General features: G+C 38.3%; 1 protein-coding gene across 1 annotated transcript in view; it reads right to left on the reverse strand.

Annotated features, from left to right (window-relative positions):
- The window catches only part of ASXL3 (ASXL transcriptional regulator 3), a 193984-nt gene that overhangs the window by 148838 nt on the left and 27503 nt on the right, over positions 1-17643 (reverse strand). The window contains exon 3 of the mRNA XM_051851307.2: positions 10754-10836. Coding sequence (XP_051707267.2) covers positions 10754-10836 — 83 coding nt within the window. The remainder of the gene's footprint in view (positions 1-10753; positions 10837-17643) is intronic.

Below are 17643 nucleotides of genomic sequence, written 5' to 3' on the forward strand. Positions count from 1 at the left end.
ATCCCACATGGGTACAGGTTTGAGGGCTGGCTGCTCCACTTCAAATCCAGCTCTCTGCTATGGCCTGACAAAGCAGTAGGAGACGGCACAAGTCCATGGGTCCCTGCACCCACGTGGGAGACCAGGAAGAAGCTCCAGGCTCTTGACTTCAGATTGGTCCAGCTCCGGCTATTTGAGGAATGAACCAGTGGATGAAAGACCTCTCTGTTTCTCATTCTGCCTCTGCCTCTGTAACTCCACCTTTCACATAAATAAATAAATCTTAACTAAGAAAAAAAGAAAAACAATGTAGTAACCTAGTCTCCCTGTACCTCCATCTAAATGTGGTCTAGACAGTCTCTTCTATTTTCAATCAATTGCTTCCACAAGTGTAGGGATAGCCACCCTCTAAAATTCCCTTTTTGGATTATCTACATTTAGTAGTAATTGGGCTTTGAGGAGTCACAGTTAGTGAGTTTCACAGCAACAAGAATTTCAATTTGTAAGCCCAAAATAAATGATAAAATGTAATAGTCCCTTGAAGTCCTCAGTTCCCACTCTCACAGTTTTGTCTTCTAAAACAGATAGTAAGAAGATACATTTAAAATATATCTTGCTCCTGCCCATAAGCCCAAATCTTCACTCAAAAATCATCCTCTTTCTGTTGGACAACCATAACAACGAAGGTTCATCTGAAGCTTTGCATCCTCCAAATCTAAGTGGATTACAGAAATATATTTTTTACCCTTCTAGCCCATTTACAACTAGGTCATAAAAAGTCTCAACACAACTATCTACAGGCAAGACTTTAATCTTGGTGAGTAACACATGTAAGACACCTACAATCAGCCAGAAAACCTGCTAGAGGGGATGAGGTAGTATTTCTTTAATAGAACCTTATAACCAATACATTTTTAATCAAAATTGTATTAGACTCAGGCTATAAGTGTTTAAAAAGGTTAAAGGCAATTGGCTCAAGTCAGACATCAAATCCCAGGCTTATCACTTGCAAGCTAGAGGAACTTTCTCAAAGTACTTAACCTCATCAGCTTCTGTTTATCTGACAAATGGGAAACATTATAGTATCTACTCACCTCAAGGCTTCTTTCTAAGATAATTCATGTAAAGTCCTTAACATTTGGCCTAATAGCAAGGATCAAATTCCTACTTAATAATTTGCTTGACTTAGTACATAAAGCACAGTATTTTAGCACTATCCCAAGAAAATTAAAGAATATAAAGATGTGATTTCCTTACCACATGAGCTTATATTTGTGATGGAAGCACAATAATAACTAACATGTTCAAAAATCATATATGTATGAAGAATTCAAGAGAGAATTTAGAAATTCTTAAGTTTACATATTTTTTTTAAAAGGCATTATGTGCTAGGTTTATGACATGCTATATAGAGAAGAGGTTAAAAGACCTAATTAAATAACACAGAGATGAATGGTCTGAAATAACAGCTTTAAATCCTGAACTACATTTTGCTGATATATTTATGCCAACAATTCTTCTACAGTCTCAAGAACATAGCATATAGTTAATAAATGCTAATGGAATGAATAAAACTCCCACAAAGCTCCAGGACCTTACAGAGCAAACACTGAGCAGTCACTTAGCAGATATTTAAATGATTAACTTTATGTAATAATACCTACATGTCCACAACTTCATTTTAATCTCTCAATGTCCTATAATTTAACCACATAACACCCTGTACATGCATACCTGCATACTGAGAGCCCTCTCAGGACATGGTTTCTAACAAACTGAAAGTTTAGACTGCCAATCTCTCAGTTTACCTCCAAAGGCCTTAACTTACTTAAAAAAAAAAAGTTAGCAAAATAATCTCCCGAATCTCAAAAAGAACTCCAGGCAAACAATTGTCAAATGAATCTTACTCTGAGGAATTATGCATGATAGCTTTTAGAAAACCTGGCTCAACAAAATTCCATAATTTTTATTCCCTCAGAAAACAAGTCAACTATAAAAAGAAGTTCCCATGTCAGCATATCAACTGTTTTGCATTTGAATTATGTTGTCAAGTTCAATACAATGAAGCAAAACTCAAATCATTTATGCGTGTGGCAATTAAGAGAACAACCAATGAAATAGGAGATGAAGAGAAAAGCACTACATAGAAAAAATTATATAAAATCACCCCAGTTAAATACCTATTCCTCCCCAAAGATTTTCACCTTCAAAGGATACTTAGAAAGGCTCACATGGTGTAATTTTATATCCATTTCTGGTTCTATTTCTGCCCTGAAATATTTATAGAGTGCTCACTGTTTCTGGAGTAAATTATACCTAGTTCTTGGTAAAGCTGAAATCACCTAAATTACCTTTTTTTGTTCAATTATTTGGAAGACTGGAGAAAGCAGGCTTGACAGAATAAAAAGATATATTAAGAAATGGGCATTTCATAGCTATAATTGCATAGCTTAGTGGATATTGATGCCTTGAGGGTTATGTGCAGTCGCCACAGCTATTTCTACCAAAGGCTTCAAATAAAATCCAAATCGATTTATGTTATGTGAATATACACATTAAATTTGAACATGAAACTTCTTAAGCCACATATTCCATTGGTTTATATATTAGGAATTATATATAAGAACACCTAACAGCAGTGCACAAAAACAGAAGCACAGTACAGTATTAAGAACATTATTAGGAATACCTTCCAAAATGAACCAGATACTCAAAATTCTAGAAATATTCTTAGGCTATGCCATGAATTCTGAAAATGTTCCAAATTCTGAATCACTGCTATGGACTGAATGCTTATCTTCTTCTCAAATTCTTATATTGAAGGTTTAAGCCTCAGGGTGGCAGTATTTGGAGATAAGGCCTCTAAGGAAGTAACTAAATCAAAAGGCTGGGGCCGGGATTCCACAAGATAGTGCCCTTATGGGAAGAGGTAGCAGAGGGTGTCTCTGTGCAGAGGCATTTAGGAAATGCTAGGTGAGGACAAAGCAAGAAGGTGGCTGGCTACAAGCCAGGGAGAAAGCCTTTACCATACACTAACACTTTTAGACCTCCATCTGGGACTTCAGCCTTCACAACTATGAGAAGTAACTTGCATTGCTTAAGCCACCCAGTCCATGGCAACCCGAGCTGCGGCAGCCCAAGCAAAGATAATCACTATTAGTATAACTTAAATGGGGAACCAGGAAGAATCCTCTTCCAGACTTAATACATTAGTTGTAAAGTATTCTGTCTGAGAAGCACTTCATTCTCACTTAGCAATCCAATCTTATATCAACAAGGCGATAACTACCAAAAGTACATAAAAGCCCATGCACATAAATGCACGCATATGCACGTGTGCATACATACACACACACACAATCACATGGGGCACAGTTCATGAATGCCTTGTGGGACTCTATTTCTACTTTGAAAATCATGAAAATATAATATAGGAAATAACCCAATCAATGGCAAGCAGTCAGCTGTGGCTGCAATGAATGTTGAAGTTTGACTATAAATTGTTTATAGTTATCCAAGCCCAAGCTGATTAGCGTAGAGCTGAGGAGTTGAGACCTAGTCTTAAAGGTTAAAGCTCCACATAATGATTTTTTTTTTTTTCAGGCAGAGTTAGACAGCAAGAGAGAGAGAGAAAGAGAGTAAGGTCTTCCTTCCTTTGGTTAACCCCAAATGGCTGCTACGGCCAGCGCGCTGTGCCAATCTGAAGCCAGGAGCCAGGTGCTTCTTCCTGGTCTCCCATGTGGGTGCAGGGCCCAAGCACTTGGGCCATCCTCCACTGCCCTCCCGGGCCACAGCAGAGAGCTAGACTGGAAGAGGAGCAACCAGGACAGAATCCAGCGCCCCAACTGGGACTAGAACCTGGGGTACCGGCACTGCAGGTGGAGGATTAGCCTATTGAGCCGCGGCACCGGCCCATAATGATGTTTTAACTCAGAAAATGCTTCCACAGTAATAAACAATTTTGTCACTCCCCCTTAAGAATTATTTCAATTATTTTGATAATGTATAGAAAAGTAATTTTAAGTTAAAGAAACTTAATGTATGATAATATTACAAGGTTATTTTTAAACAACTGGAAATATTCATGTATAAACTATGACTTTTTACTTAATGTTATATCTTTTAATTTAAATCTAACTAATTTTGTTTAGAAAATACAAAATATCAATGAGCTTTTATAATTTTTAGAATTCATTTTATTTATAAAGCAGGGACGGACATATAAACAGAGAGAGCTCCCATCTGTTGGCTCACTCCCTAAATGCCCAAAATAGCTATGGCTGGGCTAAGTTTCATGAAGTCAGCAGCTGGGAACTCAATCCATGTGGCCCTTAGGTGGCAGGCTCCAAGTCCCACAGGTGCACATCAGCAGGAGACTAGAATTGGGAGTATCATGGATGTAGCCAGATACCACATACCTAGGAAAAAAGTATCATACCCAATATCATCTAATCATCACCAAACATACAAATGATTCCTAACTTGCTACATGTGACATATTCTCTGGAATGTTATGGATTATCAGTTAAGAAATACTACTATAAATGACAGCAATTGTTTGAGGGTTAAACAGACTTGAAAAGTGGGAACTGGGGGTTAAGATGACAAGATATGCAGGTAGTTCAATATTCCAGCTAATGAGTGACAAGAATTTAAGAATGGCAAAAAGTAGCCTTCAGGGAAAGAAATTCATACTTAGGAAGTAGAACTAACACTACCCAAGAATCAACTGTTCATGATGACAGGGAAGAATGGAGTTAAGAACAAACTCTGGTTGAGATTTCCAATCTGAGTAATGATGATGAATAAAATGTTTATGGGAATTAAAAGCTAGATTATTCCAGAGGCTCGTTTATACACACATACACACATATAAATATATGCAAATTGTCCTGTGTTTCTGTTTAATAACACTATTGTCTCATACTTCCCTCTCTAAGTAGCTGACTGTGCACACCATTTATACAATGAGAGAATTAGATGTTAACAAATGGCAGGGATGACACTGTGAGCCAACACTATAATTCTAAAATGCCCCTATGCAAACAAACTAGACCACCATTTCAGCATAAAAGGAAGCATGCCAACATGGAATCTGGAGATAAGAATTGATTTTGCAATAGAAATTATTTGTGTTTCTGTCTTATCTGTAGACAAAACATTTCAGCAGCAAGAAAGAATCATCTCCTATAGCACTAATTAGCAACATAAATCTCACCAAGAGCAGTGCCAAGAAATTTTACTGTTTGTCACGATACATAGTAATAGAGTTTCTGACATTTTATCCTCTTAAAAAATGCAATGTCTTTAACAAACCACAGTATGCAATAAAGATCCCAATTTCAGCATATCATAACAGAGACTGCAAAAGAGAAAACATAAAAAAGCTTTCAACAAGGAGGTGAAAACAAATTTATTCTAAGAATTATCAGTGGAAGTATAAAAGTTTTCATTGATACTAGAATAAAAGTCCTGGACTATCAAGTGTGTGTTCCACATCATAAAATCTAAAATATGTCCATATTTTGAGTAACACCAAATACAACAGGGATTATTTATAAAACTTTTTAAGTATTCTACTGGAAAATGTAATTATAGGCTGCTGCCCTGTAAATAGTTGATGAAATCTGACATAAATGTTTACAGAATACAGTAACTATAATATTGTAAAAATGTACCTCGTGTCTTTCCTCAACAAAGAACTTTTATTGCTTTGTGATGTGTTTTATTTATTTTATGAGCCTTTCAGACCCATTATAAATTAATTTCCTGTTATTAAATAATATAAAACCATTATCACAGTTCACGCTACATCAGTGACAGGTACTTGTAATGATAATGTCCAGTACAAAAAACAATTAGCCCTCACTGATGAATGGCTGTTTTGCTTACATTAGGTAAGTGATGCGAGCCCACTCCAAGGCCTTGTGGGCCCAGGATGTCACACTAACAGAGCACACATTCTTAGGGAAGCATCACATTAAAACATCATATAACACATGGCGAGAAAAACACACCCCTGGGGACCAAAACCCCTCAGTCCTCTTTGTGAAATAATAACTTCTGATCAACAAATCAAACCTAGAACAGCAGAAGTGAGACAGCCCCAAAATCACCCAAAGAAACATAATAACTAACCAGAGTGAATCCTCTTTGGCTGCATAAATGTATTTACTTACTGCAGACAAGAACCCACACTACTGAAGCACCCCAACTCCTTGAGGAAGTGGGAAAGTTAAAGTAGTCCAAACAGGAATATCCAATATCCACCTACGAAAGCAGCAGACTGTAATATGCACAGTTTAACTTCCTCTATGCAAACTACATGGCCTTTTGATATGACTCAGATCATTCCAAACAAACATGACTGATCAACTCTTGACCATAAGCACAATGGAATAAAAGCCTGAAAATTCTCAGGATCAGTAAAGTAAGTGCACAGATGGACCAAAATCAAATTATGTTTGATAAAATCTGCTCTCTTATTATATACAGAGGAAGTAAAACCTACCAAATAAATTTTCATTAAAAAGATAATCAGGTATATAAAAATTATATTATGATCAAATTATTAGTTTCTTTCAGCAAAAATTACATGTCCTCCTAACAATTTATTGTATTCAAATAGCTTTTTGAAACCATAAAGAAGAAACTATTTTATCCTGGATTCTGCAAATAGAATTCAATCATATTTCCACATTTTCATCAATAACATGAAGATGACACACAGAACATGATGTAGGAAAGCTGTCCTCTTTTTAGCCTATCTACATGAAAAGTATGTAATTTAAAATGTCACTTGAAAAGAAGAAAAGGTAACATAAAATGTCAAGGAAGTCATCAGTCAAATAAAGTAACAATATCATGTATACTGAACATATTCAAACATCCACACGAGCTCTGCCAAAACTACTGGTGTATTTCTCCATTGCAAGTTACAAGTTGAAACCAGTGGCTCTTAGTGTTTGAAAACAAACATCAGCACAACTTCATTTGTTCACAGGTAACTGCTGGGGTCGATCAGCATGCATATGCTTTATGAGACTGCCACAAAATTGTTAGGTTCTTTTTGATTAACACAACCACAACTCTTGAGTAGGATGAAAAATCTCACATGCCACATTAAAAACAAGCTTCTATCTCTGATCACAGCCAAAGTCATCACTGAGCTCTATCAAATGAACATCTTTACGAAGAAGATTCTTTTCTCAGTAACTATTTATCAAATTTCTGCTGAATGCCAGGAGTGTTGGGTACCCTGCCCTGAAGGAGTTCGCAGACAGGCAGTGTAGACATACAAGGACAAAAATCACAGTGCAGCAAGGGAAATGCTACAGAAGACTCGCCTGGCCATAGAAAATGAAAAGTCTTCTTAGCACTTCAAACAAATGGCCTCACTATAAGCCCAGGCTTATAGTGATGGATAAAACCCCCATCTTCTCTTCTCTAGAACACTGTATACAGAAGTGAACTGTCTGAAGGAAGCCTCATGTCACTGACTTGCCTTTCTTTAAAAACCCATCATTAATAAAAAAATCAGCTATATTTGAACTTATGATGGTGGAATTTCTATATTTTACTTAAGAAAAAGATACACAGTTGCACTTCATTTATACAGCCACCTTAAATATTTGGGAAACACTTAAGAGCTTGGAAAGCAGTAAAACAGTCCCTTATATTAAGTACGCAAAACAAATGTCAGTATCTGCTTCTTAAAACAACATATATAGGGGCCAGTGCTGTGGCACAGCAGGCTAAGCTACAGCCTACAGTGCTGACATCCCCTGTGGGTGCTGGTTTGAGTCCTGGCTGCCCTATTTCTGAGCCAGTTCCCTCCTAATGCACCTAGAAAAGCAATGGAGGATGGGCCACTGCACCCATATGGGAGACCTGAAGAAAGCTCCTAATCCCTTAGTGGTAGCCGGGCCCAGCCCTAATCATTGTGGCTATTTGGAAAGTTAACCAGTAGATGGAAGATCTCTTCTTCTCTCTCTGTAACTCTGCCTTTCAAATAAATAAATAAATTTTTCAAAAAATAAAAATATATATAGCCTACAGCATAGTCTCAAACTCACTAAGAATCTAAATGCATTTATTTTAGAAGTGATCCTAATAAGCAATGTAGAACTTAGAAACAAAGGAAGAGCAAGCAGAGGTACACAGATGATAAGTACCAGGTCACAACTGAGAAAGAGGAGGAGAGTTAAGGAAACAGAACATGGCGGGCATTTGGCCCAACATTTAGGATACATTTAGCCCCATGGTTAAACACCAGTTAACGCTGTTTGCATTCCGTATCAGTGTACCTGGCCTTGATCCCCAGTTCCAGCTCCTAACTCCAGCTTCTTGCCAATGGAGACCTCAGGTGGCAACAAGTGAGGGCTCAAGTAGTTGGGTCCCGCCACCCATGTGGGAGACTTGGATTGAGTTCCCAACTTTTGCCTGGCCCAGCCCGTTACTGTGGGCACCTGAGAAGTGAACCAGCAGATGGGAGATCTCTGTGTGTATGTGTCTATGTGTTTCTCTCTCTCTCTATAGAGCTGATTTTACAAAAATAAAAGAATTGTGATCTGTCTTTTGCTAGGCCCCTTTTCTATGCAACTTGGAAACTGCTTAATAGTATTTTCAATAACACTGTAGTACTTCATCTGTATTTTTAACAAGCACAGTTTTGCTTTCTTTACAGTATACAATGTCTGAGGGAGGGACACATTTGGTGGACTAGTGTTTAAGCTTTCCATTTCAATATTCTTAAAGTATTCTTGAAAGGTTTTTTCTTTGGGTTTTTGCTTGTTACTTGTTTTTGCTAAAAGTACGTGGTTAAATCCCTTAAATATGCTATTCTGGATGGACCAAACTTTTGAAAAATGTTAAATAATGTGATGATGATAATGACTATAATAAAAATGCTGTTGAGAACCATGGTACAAGTATTTTATATCTTAAGGTACCTAACAACTGATAGCAGCTGCATCACTCCTGTAGAGAACGTCTTAATGAATGACTTTCAACTATCTGCTGATAGGAGAGGCTTTTATGTCCCTGTTGGTGGATTCTTCCAGCACAAACCCCACATTGAGCAGAGGTTGCTATCTTTCCATTTTTACTCCTTTCTTTTTTTTTTTTTTAGCCCTAGGACAAACATTTTCAGTTCTTTCTAATTGGCCTAAGTATATTCAGGGTTATTGACAGTGAGAAAGGAGAAAATTAATTTCCAGTTTTCCTGTGTTCCTTAACCCCTCCTACTCATACTGACATATGGCTTAGAACAGGATCTCCATTAGTAGAGCTGTTGGGCACTGTCACTAACGAACCTCCCACTGCCACTTCTTTGAGGGGGACAATAATTGCAGATACTGGGTAGTTACGCTATCTCAGGCTATTTCTTCAGAGCAGGCAGAAAAATGTCTCCAAAATAGACCAGAACATTTGAGAATCAATGCCCTATAACCCACTAAACTGTGATGTCTATGACCTAACTTGAAAGAAACAGATTTTCAACAGCTCGATGCTGATGTCGCCCACACCCTAAAGCTACAGCTGTTACAGGTGCAATCTAGTCTTTAGGAAGGTCAGCCTCAGGGGGGCATTTCTCTCAGTGGTTCTGTCTCCACATTAAAACTTTCAGAAGCAGCTCAAGAGCTCTCATTTTCACCAAATTGCAACCATTGTATGCTCACTGGCTTACTGATAATTCATGCACAAAATCCACTACACACAACACAGCTAATCACAATATATGGTATTATATCATAGTTATTTTATCCTGTAAGAACTTCGTTTTTTCCATTAAGTTATATAATTGATATGACCCTAAACTGCTGGCTACAACCTAAACTGTGAAATTAATATATAAATAAAAATAAATATCATGGGTTAACAAAATGTGATAAAGCCATACAATGGAGTCTTATCTATCCACAAAAAAATGAACGAAGTCCTGATGTAGTCTACAACATGGATGAACCTTGAAAACATCACTGCTAAGTCAAAGAAACCAGTCACAAAGGGCCACACTTATGGGAATTCCACTCAATGTGTGATATCCAGAACAGCAAATGCGAAGACACAGAAAGTGGTTGTCAGAGGCTGAGGTAGTAGGAGTGGGGAGTGGGGAGTTACTGCTAATGCATACAGGGTTTCATTTCAGGGTGACAGAAACATCCTCAAGTTAGATGACAGAGAAGCCTGCAGAACTTCTGAATACAAGACAAACCACTGAATTTTATTTTAAGAGGCAAATTTTATAGTATACAAATCCTATCTGAATAAACATTATTTTTTAAAACAGGGGCTCAACAGCTGATAAAGGATGCTTCAAATAGTTAGTTCTTATCTAAGAGGACTAAATTGTCAACCATATTTATTGGAACTATGAATTTTGTTAGAGTGAGCTCATCTTTATATCATGGAATCTATCTATAAAGGCTGTAAAAAGTGTTTCTCTTTCACTACTCACTTTCAGAAACACAATCTCCACTTAGAAGAAAAAAAAAAACACGAATAACTCCACCAATGGGTTAAGTCACACAGTGTGCTCTTTGTTAAGCAAGTACACTCTATATCAATCCATCTCATGTACTGTATTAAGTTAGCAGGCGTTTCCAAAAGAATCTTAGTTCATCCAAATATTTTGTGATCACAAACAATTTGCAGGTTGTTACTTAATTTATAATCAACTACAATATCAAAATTGACACACATGCATTGTTTTGCACCTAACAACAATTATTAGTCAATTAAAACAGAAAATGTTTAAAATATGAATACTGACCTTGTTTCTTTTAACCCTTCTTTCTGAATGACTTCCAATATTTGCTTTGCTGTCATTGGTGAGTTGGGATGCTTTTCTAGTGCCTAAAAAATAAAAATAAACATAAGATTGCTAGATTATTGCATGGACACATACAAGGAAAAACAACTTATGTGAAACATGCAATCTCTGCTTGAACTTATAAAGGGGAAGGGGCTTTTATTTCAAGGTAAGGGCCCATCACACAGCTCAAGTGTCCAAAGGGAAAATTGTAATTTTTTCTGGATACTTAAATTGGCTATTTCTGCACCATATAGGGGCCATTATTTAAAAAAAAAAGTTACAAAGGCATACACACCAAAAGAAATGTGAAACCTAAAGAAACCAGTTATTAAATGTATATAATTTATTTTAAAAATTGCTAATATTTTATGTTAAAAGATATCTTTTCAGGCTATTAAAATATTTCCTAAGTTTCCAAAGTTTTGGAAACATGAAGCCTGAATACTACAAATAGCAGAAAACAGAATTCTGGTCAGAAACCACCTCATTGGATTCATGTTTTGATCAACTTCTTTTGTATTAAAAAAAAAAAAAAAAAAGCAGAAGGGGGAAAAATTAAAAAAAAAAAAAAAACCTTCATGGCCAAAATGTTGAGAGAAATGTATAGGAGTCCAACTAACTGACAGTATTTTCCAGTTCAGCTCAGTTTCCTTGTCTTTTGCCTTTTCCAATTAATTTCCAGTAAACCCTTTCCTTTTCTCATTCAGCCCATATCAGTTTAATGAACTCAGTCCCATTTTCTTTCTCTCCTCTTCTGCTCAACTTAATCTTTGGGGTTCTTTTTCATAAAGGGTATGGGAACACATGGGATGTAGTTGATTATTTCCACAGGCATTGGACCTTCAGTCCTGGGAGTCAAGATTCCTTGATTCTTCCAGGAACTTAACTCCACGTGGTGGAAGCAGTGAGCAGCCGGGCTCACACTGCCCACCTACGTGGAACCAAGAACCACATCTGGGTATAAGGCAAAAGTCTGCACATGTGTTCACAGTGACCTCCTCCCAGGGTAGATAACACCCAGCAAAAAATAGGAGCTTTGAGCAACTTCAAGATGTTAGAGTTCCAATTCATGATTATTTACTAAAAGATCATTATTATTATTAACAATTAACAGGGTAACCCTAAAAACTTGAAGTTGAAAAAGCTTCCAAATCTGTTCAGGACAGCTCCATGATCTTTTTGACTGTCAATGGGCAAATTTCATCTAGCTCCTTAGCAAAGGCTTTTTTTATTCACCAAGGTCCTCCAATGAGTTCCATACAGTGAGCTCCTCCTTATCTTTAGGCCACTTGGCAGTTCTCTCCTTTCCAGTTCCCAGGCAACTTCTCCATTTTTCCCAATCCTGATCAGTTCCTCACTCATAGTTATGTCGTTTAAAGCAGACAGATATATGAGCTATGCTAGAAAGAGGGTACAGCATCAAGTATGTCCATAAGAAAGAAGGAAAATGGTCCTCTCAGAGGACATTTGGAGAGCTGACCCGAAAACTGGGAAAGGGGAAAAAAGCAACATAGGCAAACTCCATAGGGAAGAGGAGCTTATGTAAAACTATTGGAAATAAGGCAATAAGGAAACTGCACAACAGAGCTGAAAAGGGGGAAGATTAGATTACAGAGACCATGGGGAAAGAGACATGAAAATAAAACAAACAAAACAAGCTGACAGATCTTTAAAAGAAGAACTGGAAGTAGAACAGTGCATAATGATGAAGTAAGTACTGAAAGGAGAAGCTGTGGTCACATGGACTGTGCAAGCATGTAGGGTAGGCACTGTCCCCAGAGAGAGGCCATGCTGGGAACACCAATGGTCTCTCATAAAAGATACAGGCAGAGATCAACAGACACAGACATATGAGTAAGCAAGCAAGGAAGAGGGAAAGTGGGGGGAGGACAGGGGCGGGGAGCACAGAAAGGTGGAAAGAGGAGGACAATTGAGCTGAACTGGGAATGCCTAAAGGGAAACTGATTACATCCAGAAAGGGCTGTGGAGGACACTCCAGCGTACTGCACAACGTTTTAATGGAAATTTGGGTGCACTCGAAAGTGGGGTTACTCACTGTGGAGGATTCCCTGTTTCTCTTCCTGAGTACAGGCCCCTCAGCACACCTGGGCAGCTCCTCCCAGCAATTGAGAGAATTTGGATAGCCCTGTCCCCTTCTCTATGACATCACATCCTACTCTACAAAGGAAGTAAAAGTGCCAAGAATTACATCATGAAGTGGATGAGAGGTGGGGAGCGACACAAAACACCAGAAGCCACCCTCAGTTCCTGCAAGGCAGAGAAAGGAGACAAAGAAGGAGGGGTTCCTGGGTGGGAACAAGCTTTACTGAACTAGCTATGCACATGAATAGAACAAAGAGCGGGAGAAATTACCTTCACAAAACAGAACACTGATGCAATCAAAATAATGTGACAGAGACGGGAATCAGACTCACAGGCAGCCATACTCCAAGACGTTTGAGCAGGAAAAGCCACACGCAGTCAGAACAAAATGGCATCTCCAGCTAGCAGGACCGCAGGTTACACCAAGTCTGCCCATTGCACCACCACACGTTAGGCCATGAAGCACTGGCCTGGCCTTGTTGCTTATGTTTCAGATTTCATTTTAGTGAGATACTCAAAAGTTTTTGTATTTTTAAACAAGCAACTCCATCAGTCTTTTCCAGTGACTTCTGCTTTAATGATTAGAAATTCCTTTTATCCAAGGTATATGCAAATTCCTACAAATGTTTGCTTCAAATACTTTACATTGCCATTGTTTTCATTTATATGAAATTTATACTCTTGTACCAGGGTAAAATATTGACTTAAGCCTCCAGCTCCCCTTAGTAAGCCGTGTTCCCCCAGCCATTACTTGAAACAAGCCACGTGAGGTTGGTAATGCAACCTCTCCCATGTATTATAGCTAGAGCAATGAAAACTTTTCAAACGGTGTAACTTTTCTACAAATGTGGGAATTCAATACATAAAACACACCAATGCAGAGCTGTTGTGGAGCTGGAGATGAGAGAGCTCAGAGCCACCACAATGACTCCTTAAGGGCACTGCTTGCTGAGAACCATGAGGCTTTCTGGAATAAATAGCAAATGACTCTCCAGGGGTCACATCCTGGGTTCTACCAGGTGCCACTGATCTGGTCGGTCAATTGCTTTGCCAGCACTACACTGCTCTAATTGCCACCAGATTGTGATACTCACATGCTCCATTATCTGAAAAGGGCATTGCTTTCATTATTCCTGAAGTTTCTTTTTTTTTTAATAATTTTTTTATTTGACAGATAGAGTTAGACAGTGGGAGAGAGAGATAGAGAGAAAGGTCTTCCTTCCGTTGGTTCACCCCCCAAATGGCTGCTACAGCCGGAGCTATGCCAATCTGAAGCCAGGAGCCAGGTGCTTCTTCCTGGTCTCCCATGTGGGTGCAGGCACTCAAGCACTTGGGCCATCCTCCACTGCCCTCCCAGGCCACAGCAGAGAGCTGGACTGGAAGAGGAGCAACCAGGACTAGAACCCAGCACCCATATGGGATGCTGGTGCCGCAGGCGGAAGATTAACCAAGTGAGCCACTGCGCTGGCCCCATATTCCTGAAGTTTCTAATTACAACTTCTTTATGTTTCCAAAGGAAATTGAGACTGGAACTGAATGGCACATGTAATTAGATTTGGAAACAATTTATACACAGTATTCAATGTAATATTTATTTAAGAACTTGAAATAATCTTTGAATTAAGTTTCACATTTATCGATTGCAACTATGCATATGTTTTTCTTATAATACTATCATGCTTTGTTACTAACATATATGAAAGCCACTAAATTACAACAATTCTTATCTATAGGAACAGCTCATTGAATCCTTAATAGTTCCAACAGTACCAAGTACTGTTGAGATATGTTTTCTACAAAAAAAAAAAAAAAAAGTGAACTGGGTCTCCTTTCTAATAGCTCTGTGTTTTATTTCTCTCCTACACTTATTGACATTTTCTAAAAACTGATCTTTACCCCATTTCAAAGTCTTTGATGAAAATCTGAGCTCCTTTATCAAATATTTCCTCAAAGCCAGCTTCCTACAGCTGCTGAGTTTCACAGCAAGAATTACTAGACCCAGCACCGTACCACCAAGAGAAGACTGTAATTAGAAACCACTGTCTCTTCTAGAAAAATCACAGTCTGTCACAGTGTTCAGCCTTCACATACAATGCCCTTTCCCTCTCTGTAAAACAAACTGCTCTCCCGTGTTAAGGCCATACTTGTGACTCCACTTCTCTCTCTCAGTAATCCTTCATCTCCCGCGCACTAAAGCCCTTTCAGTTCTCAGCTACTCTTTCTCTGAGTTGCTACTCCAGGAAAGGTGTTGAGTTCACCACTGCTCTCCAAAAGGGGACTTTCCAGGGCTGGGGACACAGTCGAATCAGCTCCCTTCCTAATGATGGATCACCTTCTATCTTTCAGAGGAGGTGAGCAGATGTGTGGAACTGACAAATACACCACTGGATCTCACCTTCTTGAGTATGTGACTACCTCAGGACCTGTCGCAAAGACATCAAGATCCATGCAACTCTGAAATGAGACAATCACATTCAAGAAATTTCCTCCTTCAGACCTCTGCATGCCCCAGCATAGGAAGAAAATTAAAAAAAAAAAAAAAAAAAAAAGAAAGAAAAGAAACTTCAAACAAAAGGGAATGGGCTATGTTAAGAACGCATTTTTCTAGGCTTCAGGTTAAGTTTTTAAGCACTTTCCTGGTCCAAGAACACTGACTCAAACACGGGTGCCTCTCAAACAGAAACCTTATTTTAAGTATCCCTAAGATAAACACATTAAGCCAGCACTCATTTAAAGGATAAAATGTTGGCCCTTCAAGCCCTTCATAAAACTTTCCAGAGAGAGCTTAGTGATTTGATTGCCAAAAAAAAAAAAAAAAAAAAAAACCAAAACTACATAAATTAAGATTAAGAATCATTTCAATGATACATGAGTATGTTTACATTTGTGGAATCCTAAATGGGTATCAATGACCAGGCTTTCTCCCTTTTTCTAACATTAATGTGTCTTCCTTTAACCCTTATAGGGAGTTCATTAAAGTGTTTAGATGTTTAAAGTCTCTCATCTCAAGTAAACGATTATGAGGTTAAAACAACAGTAATTCATTGTACAGCTCTCCACAGTTACAGAGCACTTTGACACAACATACAATAATTCATTTGTGCTCACACAACATACAGTACTTCACGTGATCCTCACAACAACTTGGTGAGACACACAGGGGAGATATTATTAATACCCTCTGAGATGTACAAAGCTGAATTAATCGATCCAAGGCTATAAAGCTAGTGAGCAGATGAACACAGCTTTTACACACAATATTGATGTGTTCATATACTGGCAATTTCTAAACATGGTAAGAGCAGCTAATACTTATGAGACAATTGCTACATAGGTTGTTCTCCACTCCAAGCATACGTAGTTACTTGTTAATGGGTTAAGCATGACACTTAAAATTTTCTATACTATTTGAACATACTTCATGAGGAAACTATAACACCATAGTAGTGTTAACGTATAAAAAATAGAATCATAATAGCCTTGAGAATCAGCTCCACCTCACCCAGTAGCAATGGCCTCCATAAAGGTAACATGCCCCCAAGATCTCACAGCCAGCACTGTATTAGGAAAACACTATGCATGGATTTCAAAATTTTTGTGTGTCAAAATAAACTTATTTTCTACTTCCAGTTTTCCATGCCCTTTCTAAAGTACTCTTGCGGGTTCCCATCATCATTTTCTGACCACTGCCACAAACATTCTACCATAGAGTCACAAGTCAATCAATCTGCACCGCACTGTACTTGGTGGTATCACAATAAGCTTCCAGATACTGCTGCGACACGAGGAAGAAAGGCACACTCAGGAACAAATTATCCTTACACTTGTTAAAGAATCTAATAAAAATACAGAGTATCAGCAGTAACAACTTGCTTTCAAAACATATGCTTACAGACAAAATCTCCAGCAACTATGACATGCAGGATCACAGAATTTCCATCAGAAGCAAATTCTGTCTTACAGAAAAAGTGATTTTAGTTGCCCTGAATCATAAGACCTGAACACAGCTGAGAGAAATGCCCTCCAGAGAGAAATGGCTTTTTCAGAGGTATAGAATGATAGCAATCACAGTGGTCATTTTCTGAATTTGCAGATAAAATTCTATGCAACTCAGAGGGGAATCTGGATTTCCTGTGGGACTTTGGTAGTGTCTATACCTCAGTAAGTTTCTAATCTCTTGAACCAGTTGGCATTCCATTCTTAACACAGAAAGAAAAGATCAAGTAAGGGACTCAAATACAATCAATGTTCTTGAAAAAAATGAAAGAAAATAACAATTGTTTAAATGATGGTATATATATCACCTGTTTAAAAAAAGAACACCTCTAAGACAGACATTTGACTCAGCAGTTTAAGATACACTTGGGATCCCCGTATGCCCATATCACAGTGCCTGGGTTCAAGTCCTGGCTCTGCTTCCCATTGCAGCTTCTTGCTAATGTGCATCCTGGGAGGCACACGATGGCTTAAGTAGTGTGGTCCCTGCCACCTACATCGGAGACCTGATGGAGTTCTGGGCTGCTGGCTTTGACCTAAGCCATCCCCGTCTGTGTTGGGCATTTGGGCAGTGAACCAATGAATGAGGGAACTTCTTGTCTGTCTGTCTGTCTACCTATCTCTGCCTTTCAAGTGAAAATAAATTTCAAAACAAAAAGAAACAGAAAAATATTTAAAAAGTTAATGTCTCTTTAATGAAAAAAACCCTCTATCACAGAAATTCGCAGGCAATATACTCTAGCCAGAGC

Source organism: Oryctolagus cuniculus, chromosome 10 (genome assembly GCF_964237555.1).
Source record: "Oryctolagus cuniculus chromosome 10, mOryCun1.1, whole genome shotgun sequence".
Classification (NCBI taxonomy): domain Eukaryota; kingdom Metazoa; phylum Chordata; class Mammalia; order Lagomorpha; family Leporidae; genus Oryctolagus; species Oryctolagus cuniculus.